Consider the following 16,886-nt stretch of genomic DNA (forward strand, 5'->3'; position numbering starts at 1 on the left):
AGCCCATCTGGTTGGATTTGTTCTGGGAAGACATGACTTTTAGGCTAGGATTTTTGGTGGGTGAGTACAGCTTTAATGCTTGGGGCATAATAATTCTTGATTATTGATTACAGTCTGATAGCACAGGCAGCCCCTTACACCTCTGCCTCCTGAGATGCACCCAACTGTCTTACAGGTTATGTCAGCTGGACCGAAGCACAAAATACAAATCCCATTCACATGGTTCATCTCTTGGTAAATCTTTCTTACCTTTGGTTGGTTTGCAAATGGTACAAGCCTGCTACTGCTGCCTTTCCATCAAGTTGGGAGGTCCAAGCCTGCTTATGACCAAGTTTGAGGAGTGAGGAAAAGGGAGGAAAGTTGTTATGTGAGCTCCCACATTGTTGTAACTAAGGTGTGCAGAGCACAGGTAATGCTGATGATGGGGCAACACATTTGCACATGTATAAAACTGCATTTTTCAAAGCAGCCTAAAAATGATGTGCCCAGATGAAGCATTACCATCTGAGCACTGTTCTCACCATCAGAGTGACACAGGGAGAGGCTTCAGCTGAATAAAGCGTTGCTTTGCTCTGTCACATAAATAAGAGTCACTGTGCCCACTGGGCATTTGCATGGAATTGAGGTTTCTGGGAATGAATGTTTATTTCTGGTGCCACATTCATTTAAGTTGTTCTGGGCTTGTTATGTTGAACAGGCAACTTGTAGACAGGAAAAAAAATATCTGGGTTAAAATAACCACTCAGCAGCAAGTCTCTGTGCGTGATATCCTGCCAGTTGCTGAAAAGCCCTGAGACACCAGGAAGGACATTGAGACAATACATATGAAAGACATTGAGGCAAGAGTGTGAGCAGTCAGCAAAATTGGAAACAAACAGCCAGTGATACAAGCTGTGGATTGCAGTCTTCAAGCACAGATATTGTGCTGGGCTGGGGCTGGACAGGACATGGCAAAAAGAGTCACTGACAGACCAATGTATGGGCAGAAAAACGTGAACTCCTGTTTCAGTTTTGCCTGGAGTATCTACGGAGTGAAAGATTAGCAAATCCCCAGAGCAAGCCAAATTATCATTAATCATTTAAACTATGACACTTCTCTGACTATTCTCTGAGTAGGTGGCTTTAGAGGAACTGACTGTGCTGAGGCACATTACAGTGCATGGATAACAAAATGGCCCATAATGTAAAGACCAGAAAAATCCCAACTGTCTGTCTTTGCTTAAAATACCATAGTAGCAATGTTTAGCAAGTGGCCTGAACTCCTGTTGCAGACTGACAATGGTTTTCATATGTATAGAAAGTCAAGCATAACGAGGAGACTACATTAGCACTTCTGGCTGGAAGGCAGCCAGAGAGTATGTTGAGAATTCATTGCAGTGTATTAAGTGGTGTATGCTACTGCTGTGCACTGTGCGCCTCTTCCAGATCAAGTTCACTTCTGGGGGGACGGTAAAATGTTGGGGTTTGGCTCTCAAAAGCTTACTTGCATCTGGGGTGCTGAAAAAGCCCTTTAAAGCCTGAAGCCATGGGATGGTCCAGTGAGCATCCATGTTCACTGAATAAGTACAACAATTCCCAAAGCAGAGGTGGAGAGAACAAACAGTGAAAGAATGGTACCTAGAGGAGCCTGCCCTGTTCAGCTGCTCAGTAGGACGAGATTAGGAACCTGTTTCAGTGAAGATCTTCCTCCAGATACAGACTTCATCAGCTGCAAATAACACTCTTAGTGCAATGTTGGGTAGTAGAAATGTGTTAAGCGATCAGCAGTGTTCTGTATCCAGCTGGTGCCTTCCATGCATACCCTTTCCATAGCACTGTCTATTCATGTCTTTGCCAAGCATCATCCATGCCTTCATCTTCATTCCTTACTGGCTGGCCCTGCCAGCTGAAGCCCTCTTCAACAGCTCAGATCCTCATCATGTTGAAATATAGCACAAAGGCTCACTGTGCTTGACCTATGCGGTTAATGAGTTAAGTTTTCCTTCCAAGGAAACCAGTCCAAGGCTGTCAGCCCTGAGAGCCTCATTCACTGCTGTGTCAATTCATAAGTTTGGACCTGGGACCATTCTGTAAATGCACTGAATTGGTGACTGAATATTTAACACTAATGGTTTCTTCCCCTCTGCAGGGGTTTGACACTAAAGGACATCGCCTGGAAACTGTAGGAAACTGCACAGGGTCTGAGGTGCTGAGAATCACTGCTTCTGCTCCAGTGCACTGCGCGGTGGATGCAGACGGCCTCTGGTTGACCAAGGGTTCATTGAGCATCCAGGGTTTCCGTTCCTTTCAGTCACACCTTAAAGAGAGGCAGTCTGTGAGGTGTGCTCGACAGAAGATGTGTATTCTCAGCCTGAAGTAACGCGCCCTGCTTAGGAACTCTTTCCTTTGTCATACCATCCAGTGAGGCTAAAACACCTTGTTTTTCTTTCCCAGCTTCAGTTTGAAGAAGCTGCACGGTAAATCTGAGAATTTGCATCTGGGGCCCCAAAAAAAGCATTTGTAAAGGGTTTCTTTCCCCCTAGTTTTTCTTCTGCTGACCCTCCCCGCTCGACCTCTGGACATTTCAAAATGGGAAGGAAGGATGCAGATTCCTAGCCATGAGAAACTTAGCAAGACACAGAGAGAAAATTCACAGCTGGACATGTCATAATTTGCGGTAAATGGAGACCCCCATCCTGCCACAGTTAAATCTGGAAGTGCAGAGTAAGGATAAGGATCAGTGAGCAGATAGGCAGAGCTGTGTAGCATGCAGCGAGGTCTCTGCCAGTCTCAATATTTAAATCTCTTTCTTTTTTGCAGAAACCGCAAGTCCCCTGATTTCAAATCCTTTCCCGCTTTTACAAAGTAAGTGTGATGGATGTCTGTGGTGCGCAAAGGCGGGGACTTCCACCCTTCAGCCATGCTGGCCTGCCCTCTTAGCATTTTTCATTAATAAATGTTTTTTTATTATGAGTCCAGGTGTCAAAGAACAAAATGCCTCACTTCTGTGGCTCTGGTTTCAGATTTAAATGCAACAGAAATCCTTCAGGGTGTTTCTGTGCAGTATGTGGCTGCTAGACCATTTAGACTCACAGCCTTCTGGGAGTTAAGTTTTGTGAAATACATCAATAATACATGTTCTCAGATACGAAGGTTTGAAGATGGAAAATTAACCCATGTTCAAGTTACATTTACGCACAGGAAAACTTGTCTTCATGGCTCAGCTCACTAAACACCTTTGCAGAGACAATTCCCTTTGGCCTGAGAGCACAGGTGAGAAATGGGAGCTCAGGGCATGGTGGTGAGCAAGCAGGAGGGGAAGGAGAGCAGGTTTGGGGTGGGTGGATGCAGGTGGTCTCTGCTTGAGATTCTGCCCCATGTCCTTGATGCTTTCAACAGGCAGAACTTCTTCCTTTGCCTTAACAGTGTGTTTGTTTACTGCTTGGCTTGCGTCTGGATTTTAGGGGTGATGCTGTGTGCGCCAACCTTGTAATCCAGCACTGCTGTCCCTTAGTGTAGGACAGCCCTGAGTGCTGCACCCTGAGCACGGCCACAGTGGCAGAGGGCTCTTGTTCTTTCTCCACTTACAAATCTGAGAGAAAAGTGAGAACTTCATTCAGAACATGAGAGTTCACGTTGGAAGAGAAATTAAATTAGTGCCAACAAATTTAACAGCCGTGATGCATTTGGGACTCCCCTTTTTAAAGCATGCTTCATACCACCTTTTTATGTAGCACCTCTTTTATTGTCTGATGGCTGGAAGTGACAGAAGTTCTGTTTTCAAGAAACTCCCACTTATTTTGGTGTGTGATGGCATTTTTCTAGGAGACTGCTGCAGATTCTCATGTATTGTTTCATTGGTTTGTGTCAAAGGTATGGGAAGATGCAGTTACAGTGTTATTAAAGCTAAAGCCAATGGAAACACTGGGTGAAAATGCTGAGACGTTTCCCTTACAGTTCTTCTGCATTTGTTCTTCATCAAAATGTGGACAGAAGTGTTGAAATGTGAGTGTTTTCTGCTGAGGAGAGAGCTGCCTGGGGGTCTGCTCCCTGCGCTGCCATCAGTTGTTGAGCTGGCTGCTGAGTTTCACTTGTGCACAAGAAGCTCAGGGCATTTTCTGTTGAAACTTTCTGTTAAAAGCTCTCAACTCATGTTCACTCCTGGTCTCAAACCAGGCTCTGCTATTTTCTCTGGCTTAGATGTGGCAATGAGAGTTAACATGGGAATTAGAGTGATTTATTTAATCTAAGCGCAAATGCTGGTTTTTCTCTGTCTTGGCTTATACAGCCTGCTGCCTTACTCTGGAGCCTTGTTCACTGGGTATATATAAAGTACTAATAAAAGTGTCTAATAATAGCCCTGGGGAAGGATGTTTTAAATTGTACAACCAACTGTGAGTGTTAGTTCTGTGTGGCTCCAGAGACTGAAGAGGCTTCAGCAGCTGCTGGTGCTTTCAGTTTCTGTAAAGGTGTTTTCAGAGAGTACCTGGGCAACCAGTAAGGGTGACATGACAGCATGTCTTGTTCAGAGTGGAGAGAGACCTGGCTCGCAAAGGAGGTCGGTTCTTCTGGGGAAGCATGCTACTGGGGAGGAGTGCTTTGTGCTCAGCAGCCAACACCCAGTGCACCACAGACAAATGTCTCTTCTTTTGGGGGAGCAAGGGTCTTTGGTGCTTGATAGGAGAATGAAATGCCATTGCTTCGGAATGCTGCAGTGCATGAGTTTCAGACAGCTTGCAAGAGGCTGTTAGAAGTGCCCTGGGATGGGTGTTTGCAGTTCCAACAGCACTGCTTGCTTGCAGTGGATTTTCTTGTGCTCTCCACTACACAACCCCTCTACATTGTGGGAAAACTTGGGAATGAGAGTCAGACTCCACTGAGATCAGCTGGCTGTAGAGTAGCCCTTTTCACATGTTCAGAGTGATTTCCTTCTCCTTCCAAATTTTCAAATATTTTGCCTCAGAAGAGCTATTCAGAGCCAGGATCCTGGCTCAGCACAGTGCGATCCTCAAGTTGCTGGAGAGAGGATAGCACTGCCGCTTCAGAGGTGGCCATCTCTGAGTACTGGGGTCTGCTCCTCTGCATGGCCAGCAGTGGACGGAGAGGGTAGCACAGCAACAGCTAGCACGGCTCAAGAGAAAAACCTGCTGGGTCTGTGCCATGAGCTCTTGAGTGGAAGGGGACAGGCAGTGAGGACAGAGGGATCAGAGGAGGAAGGAGGGACTGGAGGAGGAAGGAGATGGGAGAAGATGGCGGGTGGACAGATAGCAGGGGAGCAGCATAGGTGCCGTGTAGCCAGTCTGCCTGTCATATACTCAATGTTGTACCCTCTCCCCTTCTCCCATGCTGTGTGGACAGGTCTGGCCCACGCAACATTTGCCGTTTCATGCACAGACTTTCTGCTGCCAAATTTAGGCTATGGGATTGCACAAGGCTTCTGAACGTACAGAAACAACTCAGAGCCAGGGAGACAACGGGGCTAATGTGGCAGCCTGAACTCTCTGAGGGTCCACTTCATGATTTCTTATCCTTTTGTGAAGACTTAGAGCCTGTTTCCACCCCTTCTGCAACAAAGCCTCTTGCGTGCAACTCAGCCATGTGGCAGAACATGGAGGATAGGAGATGCCCAGAGCCTTGCTTTGCAAGGCTACCTGTGCAGCAGCATGTGTCAGGGTCAGGCAGAGCCATTTCCCTGTTGCTGCACAGGCTCTCCAGCTTTTTCTGCTACTGGAGGAAAGTGCATTGTAGCTGTTGCTGAATATCAACCCATGGGAGAGCTCAAGATATGTCCCAAGGCCTGCAGAAAATGCAGCTTACCTGACTGCTGCCCTAGCTTCACAGCTCTGGTCTTGGGTATGTGAAAAGCTTGCTTTCTGTAGGTGGAGGAACGATAGCAGCCTGGCATTTCATCTTCTGAGATGTTTAGTGAAGTGTGAGAATGCCGGGCTACAGGTTTAGAGTTGAGCGTTGCAGGATTTTAATGGCTTATTTGTTAATGTGAAGTTTTTGTAGGATGCACTAGTGGCAGGAAGTAGTAGAGAGGCCAGTCTGCTACATGCAAACTGCAGGACCTTGTGCCTAGTTCACAGCCTGGCCAACAAAGCAAGAGCAACCAAAGCTTGGGATTTCAGCCTGTAAAGGGGGAGTGGTCTGAAGCCAGCCTTGGTGAGCTCTCTGCCTATCTCCTTCCACCTTTCGAAAGTAGCTGTGTAAGGTGAGCTTTGGGCTGTTTTCACACCCTCCCTTCCCATCACCCAGCTGCTCTAGGTTAGGCAGTGGTTACTGGGAGCGAGCTGTGGAAACAAGAAGAGGAAGGGAAGGCTTCTAATGCAGACTGGTAAATTTATCCTCCACTCCCTTGAGATACAAGTGTGAAGGAAGTTTGTGTGAGTGGGGCAGCCCTGCGTGCCCACTGGGAATTGGTGGGGTCTTGGGATGATGTAGCCCACATCCTGCACCAACCCAGGAGGGCTCAGGGCTCTGGGAGCTGTAGCTACAGATGTGAACTGGAGTCCCAGCCTGCAGCCTGAGCAAGCCAAGTACACAGCAACAGACCAGCTGGCACCAGCATGTGTTTAGCATCTGCCCAGGGGAATGCAAATTAAGGAAGCTTGCAGAAAGGAGAGCATGCTCTTCCCGAGCCCACGCCAAGGGAACAGATCTACAAAGTTCACAGCACCTGGCATTGCTAAGAGGCCCATGGCCCTAAGTAAGAGCCAGGAGCCTGTTTGAGCATATGGGGTAATGGCTGGTTTTTTTCTCATCGAAAGGGGATACTGTTGCTCCTGCCACAACTCCCAGCCCCCTCAGATGTGGAGCAGCAGGAGAAATTGGTTTCTGAGAAGCAATTAAGAGTTTGAGGAGGTGAAGGAGAAGGTTTCCAGCAGCGTGAGACAGGCTGTCTGTGTTGGAAGTCTCTGAGCCATTTCTGAGCTGACTGCACAGCCGCTCTTCCTGCTTTGCTCGGCTTATCTTGGCCACCCAAAACAATTGGAGCTGTTGGGGAGCACAGGTGTTCTTGGGGGGGTAGTGTGGGCAGCACAAATGGGTCCCAGCTTTCCTTGTACTGCCACCAGTAAAGCTGAGAGGGAAAGGAGAGCTTCGCTGATTGGAGCAGTCATGGGAGGACCTGTGGGTCCTTGGTGAGTTCAGATGATCTGATGGAAAACAGATCCCTTCTGGATGCTGTAAACCTCAGTCTGAGCAAGGAAGAGGAGAGCTGAAATTGCCCCTGGGAAAGGAAAAGCAGAGGTCCTGCAGTGGTGTGAGGGGCTGTGCTCTGAGGAAGGAGAAGGGGGCACAAGTGTGGCTCACGGGTGTTCAGAGCAGTTCTGACAACTTTTCCAGTTAACTCTACCTTTAAGTTGCAAGCAGAAATCAAAGGGAGAGGGGATTCACTCACACCTGTGCGTACCAGCCCAGATGAGCAGTTCTTTTCCAGTGGTGGCTTTTGCCTGGTTTCAGATACAGATTGCCTCTTTCTTCTCTCCACCTTCCAGATCCCTCTCCCTCTTCTAGCACTGACACATCCCACCCTCCTTCCAGCTGATCTGACTGTTCCCAGCTCTCTGCGCTGTGGAGCATAAGGGGCTTAGCACCTGACATCTCAGAAGATTAGGGTTGAGAAAGCCCCGGGAAGTAAAATGAGTTCATTCATTCCCACAGGGATTCTGCACATCTTCCCAAGCATCCCTTCCCTCCTCCCCGGGAGAGACTTTTGAATTGTTGGATGAATTTAAGTTTTATTCCTAGTTTTAACTTCACTCATTTTTATTTGTGGCAAACTAGACTTCTATGACTCTTTGTCTCAAAAGTATTTAGAAAATGTTTTTATATTTTCAGAATGCGAAACTAGTTTTGAAAGTAGACAGTGGTTTTGTTTCCAGAGGCGGACATTTCTGTAGTAGAACAGAAGGGGAGGCTTTTGGAAATGGGATGAAAATCAACAGGATTTTTCTGAGAAGAATCACAAATGAAAGACCTTTTCAGAGTCACTGAGTACACAGTATGTTGTAGTGGCAGACAGAGGAGCTTGAGATGAAGAACCGTGGAGACTTTGATGGTCACTGCATGATGGATGCAGATGGGGAGAACCCAGAAAAGACTGGTCAGGAGTGAAGGGAAGGCAGACAAGGAGAGAGCTAGAAGAAAGACCAACATGGCTTTGAGGTGATAAAATAGCTGAGAATATGACAGGTGGAACGTAAAGCAGCTCAGTGAGACAAAGTAAGCTGAGAAGGAAACGTGAGGATGTAGTGAAACAGGAGAGAAAAATTAATGTGAGAAATGTGCTGCCTGGAGAGTGCTGGATGTATATGAGTGATTTGCTTCCCAGTGAGGCACCCTGTAACAGCTTAGGGGAAGAGTTGTTCTGGTGGCTACTTGGAAACCTGCTTCTAGGGGAATTGTGGAGTTTATGTACTTGTCTGGGAGCAGAGAAGAGTCCTTGGACTGTGGCAGTGAAGGATGGATTGCTCCACCACTGCTTTCTCTGGCCAAGGTTACTACAGGCAGAGATGGCAGAAGGGAATGCATGTGCCTGCTTATGTTTAAATGGCACACAGAGACCTGAAAGTGTCCCAGGGAACCGCAGTGTGACATCTCTAAATTTCAGACTTTCTGAAGCACCTGACATGTACAGCACGTTCTCCCAACTCTGTTGTAGGGGAGGGGGCTCCAGCAAAGCAATGGGGCAAAGAACAGGGATAGTAGCTTTGTAAGCTGCCCTGCCTGCAGCACCAGAGCTCTTCTGACCCTGCCAGGAACCTGTCAGCAACATTCAGCAGGCTCTTTGAAGTGTGATTTCTTTCATTAGATTAATCAAATGTTTATTTTGACACTTGAAGGGGGAGTCAACCCACTTAGTTTGAGACATTTCTATCTGAGCAGTCTAGGCTCCATGAGCAGCAGAGGCAAATAGGTGCATCTGTAACACTGAAATACATATCTAAGAGGGATCATTTGCATCCGTGTGGGGTCTTCTGCTCTCTGACAATTACAAAAGGATCCTAAACAATTAGATTACATTGTACCTTTTGTGGCGTTTTACCACAACTGACTATTTCACTACTGATGATTTCAACAGAAACAGCCAGTCCATATTAATTCCCCCAGTCCTGAAATTCCTGTGTGCCACTCAGCTGCCAAAGTCTTCCCTTTTTTTCACAAGCAGTTATTTAAGTACAGTATTTCCAAACTTCCTCACTACAGCAAAAAAAAAGGAGTAGCATTACAAGACAATACAGTAAGTTAAATAATGCATTGAGCACAACTCCTCCAGATGGAGCTGGCTCCATTATTTCAGAGGGCTGTAGGTTTTGTGGCAAAGGCACAGCAGGGTGTTTAACCTTATGGCATATAAGAATAGCTTGTATGAACTGCTCATGGTCTCTTTTATGTTTTTTCCTCACAGCTTCCTGTAGCCATCTGATGAATTCTGGGGTTTGTTACCTGAGATAGACATCTTACAGATTATAGCCAAGTCAGGCTTGTGCTTTCCTGTGTTTTGGTTCTTCCATCCTGGATGCTGGTGCTTTTGCTTATGTGCAATAGATTCTTAAGTTTCACTGATGCAGAATATGTTTTTCCCTTCAAACGCAGATAGAGATTTCTGGTATATTGTAGCAATAGACCTTGCTCTCTGTGTGTGCCAGGCATTTATATGCAAAGTTGTTTATATACCAAATGCTTGCATTTGTCCATTCTGCTATTACGAAAAAAATGCCACAGCATAAATGGTGGCGGTGTGCTGGTATATCTGGAGGTATAAAAGCAAAACTGCAATGTTAACATGTTTCAGCCGCTGTAGTTTGATATTACATCTGTCAGCTAATGCACCCAACTAATACTGTTTAAATGAGGAACTGCAAACATTTGCTATTAGGTTAATTAAGTGGAAAAAATGCACTTTCAACACACTTGTTAGAACAGAACTAAATGTATCTTTCAGCTCATGAGGGAGCTCTGCACCCAGCTCTTTCCTGACTCCAGCTCATCCATATTACTCTGGCAACATGGCTCTCCTGCTCTGCTCTCAGCCTTCTGGCACAGCTCTGATTTCTGTGCTTCTTCCCCTCCACCTCTGCTTACCCCAGTGACTTGCTGCTGCTGAGCCCAGTGGCACTCTCCATTCCCCAGTCTCGCTGCACTTGTTGACAGCCACAAAAAACCAAGCTGAGTTCCCCCATGGCGCTTCTCCATGCCCCCACTTCTGAGCAAGAGGATTTTTCACAACCCAATGCTCCTTGTCTTACTCAGGAAAGGCAGCAGAGACTGGAATTTGACAGAACTGGATGTAAAATTAATTCACCATGCTTTGCTTTCAGGCTTAAAAAGAACAAGGATATGCTTAAAACAGCCTGCAGCAGGCATGAACTAGTAAACCCCAGTCAGTATGTAGCCTCTCAAATCTTTGTGCAGCTTCACCGAGATTCCCCCCAAACAGACATCAGCAGGTGCTTCACTTTAGTGCATAAGCTATCCCTCTGCTGTCCCAGGCCTTCTCGTGGCAGTAAAGTGAAGCACATGGAAAAATGCCTGACCCCAGCCCAGGAAGCAGTGACGTGCCCTAGCGCTTTCCCGAATCACAGCCCGAGACCTGCGGCTTTGGTTCTAAGGAGCTGCTGTGACAAGCACACATGGGCTGAGGTGACAAGGACCGGGCCCTAAGGCGCTGCCCCACTACTGTACAAACTGAAGTATGCACGTGTGCTGCTTCCCTGCATACTCTGTATAATTCTTCTGAACTGATTTCTCCCAAACAGAGCCTTACACCTGTGGAGCTTGTGGAATCCAGTTCCAGTTTTATAACAATCTCCTGGAGCACATGCAGTCCCATGCAGGTAAGCTGGGCACTTCGACTCGCTTAAAGCGGAGAATTAAATTCTGCGCTGATGCCTGATGTTGACCCCGTTGTGTGTCAATAGAGCTTTCTGTGCTCACGGTTTCCAAAGCCCCAGTAATTTCACCTGCAGCAAAAAAGATACTCAAAGGCTGGAGCACGTAGCAGTGGCTGCAACAATGCAAGGCTCACAGTATATCATAAATATTACTCCTTTCCCTAGGAAGAGAGGAAACATGCTGTGCTAGCACAGAGCACATCAAACTACTCATTCCCTTTATCCAAAGTTATCTAGGGAATGCTCATTGCGTAAGCATTAATGTGTTACTCCTACAGCGGATGAAATCCCTCCTGCAAAAAGGGTAGTTCTCACTGAGGCAAACAAAGCAAAAATGCTTGCAGGGCAGCAGAGCCTTTGCCCACACAAGTCTTTTTCTGTGCTTGTGTCTCCTGGACTTCTGCAAAGGACTGAAATGTGTTCTCAGAAGAAGAATTTGCTATTTCAGCAGTTGTGTTCATTTCCTTCTCAGTTCTCTTCAAAAGAAAATTCTGAGCAGTTCACTACTTTGTTTCTAAGCCACCTTTTTTGTTTTCTATCTCAATACATAAGAAGGGATTTTAAAATTCCAAAGCTGTTTCAAAGACAGCATTCAGAATATTCAAATATGTAGAAACAGGACTTTTTTTATATTGGCAGAAATTTTTTCTTTTTTCCTCTTGAATGAAAGTGAATTCACACAGGTTTACAAATTAAGTCACCTTTGACAGACCTGTGTTCTCTGACAGACAGCTGCTCTGTTGAGATACATGTTCAGTGCTTGTGTTTGCCCTTACTTTCCAGGAAAGCCCCAGATAGAGTGGCATGGAAGGACAAGTGGCTTGAGGAAAAGCGTATTTTCCGTTCTGTAACAGTAATTCTAATCAAAGTTCTTGTCTTGTTCTGTGTTTTAGTCCTAATTTTAATGAGTGTCCCTTGAGTTCTTCATCTGCGCGGTTCCTCCATTGCAGTTCAGTTCTCACTGGTGAATCTCAGTGCAGGCTTTGTGTGTTGTTTAGCAGCTACTTTATTTATCATCTTTGTAATGTGATTAATAGACAGTTAGGGTGATTTGTTAAAGTTTTGTATGAGTTTTGTGGATGTTATTTTCTGTTAGACCATAAGCTGGTTAATGTGGGGTGATTGGACTTCATGTTACGCCAGGGAGTGGTGAAGCTCCACTCAGGGTAGGGGCAGCTGTCACTCCATGGTGATGGGGTCTGTTCTTGCTGTTTGTCGATGGCAATTTCTGCTTGCCTCCGAGCTGCGTCCTGACCATCCTGTTCCTTGTTCTGGTCTCTGGTACTGAAATGCAGCATTTTGAGTTGTAGCTCTTGGTGACACTGAGTAGAGGAGCTGCAAAGGAGGGACCAAGGCTAAGGTGTCAAAGGGGAGAATGGCAATTCACTGGCAAGGTATGAGCTGTTGAAAATTTTAAGCTAGAGCTGTCTGCACCTTCTTCCTTTTCTCTCTTCTTTACAAATGACCCATCGCCTCTGGGCTTGTTCACCTGGGTTACTTTGGACACAGAACAGGGCTAGAGGGAGCAGGTATCTGTGATCTGACTCATGTAATGTCAGCAGAGATATATTAATGGGTAAATCCCCTCTCCCCAACTCAGGATTACTCCTGTTAAACTCTGTATTTTCTCATCTCTCCCTGCTCTGTTTGTAAGTCACTGTCTTCTGCTTGGCTGCTTCCCCCCCCGAGTGTCTCACTGGTACAGTGACAGCAAGCTTGTCTGTCTTCTTTAAGTGCTTTCTCCAGGCATCACCGAGGCTGCCCCTTGTGAAAGCAGCTGTCCCCTGCTGTGTCATCTCTCTGGATGGTGTTTGCCAGTCCTGTGCTCATGGTTCTTCCTCTGCAGGGATCAGCAGCCTTTCCTGCAGATATGTGCAACTGGAGGCAAGCAGCACAGTATTTGCTGCTGTGGGATGAGGGTAAAACAAAGTGAAGAGGTGTGAAAGCTACAGACAGCTTTGGTGGGTGTCTGGTTCTGGATGTCGTACTTAAGCAGAGCAACAGTGGAGATTACACAGGGCTTGCAGTTACTCAGGTCACAGTTTGTTGCCTTTTAGCCTGTCAGAACTTGGGGATTTCCATATCCAAGAAACAGTATTGGCACAACATCTCTGAAGTGTGGGGGTGCAGAGACCTTGCAGTAGTCAGCAGAACTGGTGACATAGGATCCACATACTGGGGACACTGGCATAGTAGCAGTTTATACCAGTCCAACATGTCTGGCTCAAGCAATGTTACATTATGGGGATGCAGAGATGCAAGAAGCCCATATGGGTCAAATCCTCCTTCAGTTAATGTGTTCAGGAGTCCAGTTTGGCTTATTGTGTCTGATGCAAAGGGCTAATCTCTTCCAACTAAATGTGATGCATCCACTGAGCCCCGCTCGCAAGTCACTGAAGACGGGGAATGGCCTCGAGGAGCGAAAGCAGGGACATACTGGCTCTTGAGTCATTCAGAGGGCTGAGCCTGGAGGCTAGAAGGTAATAAGGAGAGATTAGAGCTCCATAAAGCAGCTACACAATGAGAAGAAGCAATTAGAATGTAAATTGGAGGCTGAAAGGCAGAAATAGAACAGCAGAACACCAGGCAAAGGAATTTGTTCTGTAATTACACTGTACAATATACAGCTTTGACTCCCTTTAGAGTACTTTGTTCAGGTCGAGTGCTACCATATAATTCCCTTCCTACAGTCTAGAGCTAAAAAAATAAAAGGACGACTACGCTGAACCTGGATTAAAGGATTGGAGGCATGAAGAGAAATTAAAGAACCATGATCTGTGTAGTTCACAGACTGCCTGATAAGGAAGATGAGGCTGAAATGCACAAATCTCATTAATGCCATATTGAATGCTAGTGGATATTTGTACATAATAAATCCCCTATTATTATGAAATAGAGAAAGAGTTGGGGGGAGGAAATGTAGAGAGTTTCTCCCCCCACCTACCCCTCACCAAGACAAGGAATGCTTAAACTATGCATAAAGTTAGTAGGCAACATCCAGCATTTTCCTTTGCCTACTCACAGATGTTCGGGGTTGAGGACACTGGTGGCATTAGCTCAAGAGCAATTAGTCTAGGCAAATGCTGGGGGAAAAGTGATGTGTCATATCTGATCACTGGCATTTGCTGGAGCACCTCCTGCTCTACACATCTCTTCCACACCTGCAAAGACTGACCCCTGGCTGCAGTCCTGAGCATGGCAGTGCTCCTCAGGTGCCAAGCAAGACCAGTGAGTTCCCTGGGCATGTACAGTCCTCAGGGCAGTCCCAGAGTCTACCTGGTTCTGTCATACCCTGCATTACTCTTAGGTATCGATCCGGTCTGTGGCCAGTGCAGTGCCCAGACCTAATAATTGTGCAGTCTGTGGCTGTTCATCAGCGAGGTTTGTGAATGCCCAGCAGTTAATGTGCAGAACTGCTCAAATTCGAGAGGACTTGCTTGTAAGGAAGAGGGCAGTGGAGCTTCATCACATAAGTGCTTGTCTCCAGATCCTTGCTGGTCTCCCTTCTCTCCCAGGTCATTGCCACACATGAAGGACAGCAACTTTGCCCTCTCCTGTTTGTTCTGATGGGCAGCCCACTGCTCTGCCCAGCACCACATCAACCTAGGCTGCAGAGCAAAGCATTTGTGTGTGCCTTAAGATATTCCTCTAATTTGTGCTCTGCTGTCTGGAGCACTGGGGCAGGATTCATTTCACTGCATGCTGGTGTGCCTAGGCTATAGATACTGCCATCTGAGCTGGTCAACTTGGACTCCCTTTATAATCGGTGGAGAAGAAGTCATTGACTCCAGGTGAGTTCAGAGCATGAAGGATCTTACGCTACAAGAGGCATCTAGTTCTGCCTGGGTGAATGAGTCGCACTCTTAAGCCTGTTTTGCACCACTGAGTGTAAAACAAGCCCCAAGGGGCTACTTTGAAGAAAGGTGTGTCTAATAGAGATGTCCAGAGTTAGGTGAGATGAGTCCAGCTGTGATGAGTAAAGGGCCTGTTTTGTCATCTTTGTTTTTAATTCCATCCTTCTGTTCAGCCTGGTCATCAGTCTCCCCATCTTTCTCCTTCCTCTTCCACCTCTCTTCATTGTGCACTGTATTGTCGCTTCACAGCCTATTTCAGAGCACAATTTCATGGTGAAGCATACTAAGAATAGAAAATTTCCTCTGGAGGGTGGGGAGAAGTTCTTGGGGCAAAGGAGAGGAAAGCACATGGATACAATACAGAATTTACTGATCTTGACTGCATTTCCTTGAAAGATCCCATCAGATTGGCAGCTGAGGTGTTTAGCCCAGTTACAGAAATGGGAGCATGAACACAAAGGCCCCTAGGGCACTTGGTATCTTTGCAGGCATAGGGAGGAATGATCTTTGGTCACACTCCAGAAACTTGGGGTTTTTTCTTTTTGTTTCCAGTCTGAGGAAGCAGTGAGCAGCTCAAGAGGAGATTGGCCCTCTCTACAGTGGGAGGAAACCATATATGAAGATTGTAGTAAGAACCTTAGATACAAAAGAGTTGAGCATAGCTTGAAAAACAAAGTACTTAACAGTAAAAAAAAAAGGGAAGCCACCTTGTGGTGCAGAAAGAGGCAGTAAGGCAAAAGAAGGGTAAATGTTTGTTACACCTCCTTTCATTTCAAAAGCAAGCAAATTACACAAGCCAGGCTGCACAAGGAACATCTATTCCTCCTGGTGTGCAGCTTAAGTTGATTGGGAGACATTTCTAACGGTGTGCTGGTGGCATCAATGTCATTGATGCACAGAAAAAGGCATTGTCATTTCAGCCGCATTTTGGGAGGTGATAGGTTGCAAGTCCAAAGATAGTTTTCAAGGTTTCTGACGGTACTGTGCCATCTCACTAAAAACTGCTTAAAAGCTACAGAGAATGTAGTAGATTGGTGTCAACCTCAGTTAAGGGAATCATAAGTAAATGCTAAGCAGATGGGTACTGTTTCCCCTTCTTTGTGCTTTAAGCATTATTATCTTGTGCTTCTAACACGTCTCTGTCTCTTGCCTCACAGCTGACAACGAGAACAATATTGCCTCTAGCCAACCCAGATCACCTCTAGCTGTTGTTGAAGAAAAGTGGAAACCACAGCTCCAAAGAAATAACGCCAACAATAGTACGTAGCAGCATTTGCTCTTCCATCCCAGGCTTATCTGTCCACTTTGAACAACTGACTGTCAGAGAGGGTGCAGCAGTGATGGGCATTGCACAAGGCCCTTGTCCTTGCCTAACTGCACTTGATTTCATCTGTAATTCATGTACTACCCTACAGAGCAGAGCAGCTGTTCTCTTTACAGGGAGTGCTCGTATGCAAAAAATACTGGGAACCCTGGGGAGACGGTTGGAAAGGTTTGTAAGGAAGATGCATTTAGGAACTCCTGGAAGAAGTTAACTTCTGATCCAAGGTCCAACTTCCTGGCCTGGGGTTAAAAAACTAATCCAGTTGTCATGGTATGACATAGGCATAACCTGTCACTCCCTGTGCTGGCAGCAGCTGGTGTCTGGCTTTATCCCCAGCTCATCCTATGAGCTTGTGCTTCACCACGGGAAAAAGTAAAATACAGCCCTGTGGGAAATCGGTTCCAAAGCACTTGAGCTGAGCAGCCTGGGGGAAGGGTGATACAAAAACATTGTGCTTTTGTGTTCTCATATGGCCAAAAATGACATTCACGTTACCCAAAATCAGCTACAAAAAGCAAGATTGCTGGAGTTCCAAGGAAGAAGTGGAAACTTGGGCTCCAGCACTGTTTGAAATGGTGGAGGAAGTTGTATGTTTCACTGAAGCAACTCCAGTTAAAATAACTGTCTCAAAGAAAAGGCTCAAATCACAAAAATGGGAAGATGTCCAGCTTTACAGCTGGGCTAAGCTGTGACCACCAGCCCATAGACATGGATAGTGAATGGCACACGATTATAACTTCTATATAGGCAGTTCCTCGATGAACACCACAGAGATGCCATTGGTTAAGGCACTGGACTGTGAGTAGTGTGTACTCTGTCTGAGTCCCCACA

At 46.2% G+C, this 16,886-nt stretch overlaps 1 protein-coding gene across 9 annotated transcripts in view; it reads left to right on the forward strand.

Moving 5' to 3' along the window:
• The window catches only part of ZNF618 (zinc finger protein 618), a 164,564-nt gene that overhangs the window by 138,536 nt on the left and 9,142 nt on the right, over positions 1 to 16,886 (forward strand). For 8 of the 9 annotated variants that reach the window (XM_052815643.1, XM_052815644.1, XM_052815646.1 and 5 more), the window contains 3 exons: positions 2,800 to 2,844; positions 10,743 to 10,820; positions 15,889 to 15,990. In XM_052815643.1, coding sequence (XP_052671603.1) covers positions 2,800 to 2,844; positions 10,743 to 10,820; positions 15,889 to 15,990 — 225 coding nt within the window. The remainder of the gene's footprint in view (positions 1 to 2,799; positions 2,845 to 10,742; positions 10,821 to 15,888; positions 15,991 to 16,886) is intronic. The other variant, XM_052815645.1, reaches the window with a different exon arrangement.

This window comes from Harpia harpyja, chromosome 19 (assembly GCF_026419915.1).
Source record: "Harpia harpyja isolate bHarHar1 chromosome 19, bHarHar1 primary haplotype, whole genome shotgun sequence".
Lineage (NCBI taxonomy): Eukaryota > Metazoa > Chordata > Aves > Accipitriformes > Accipitridae > Harpia > Harpia harpyja.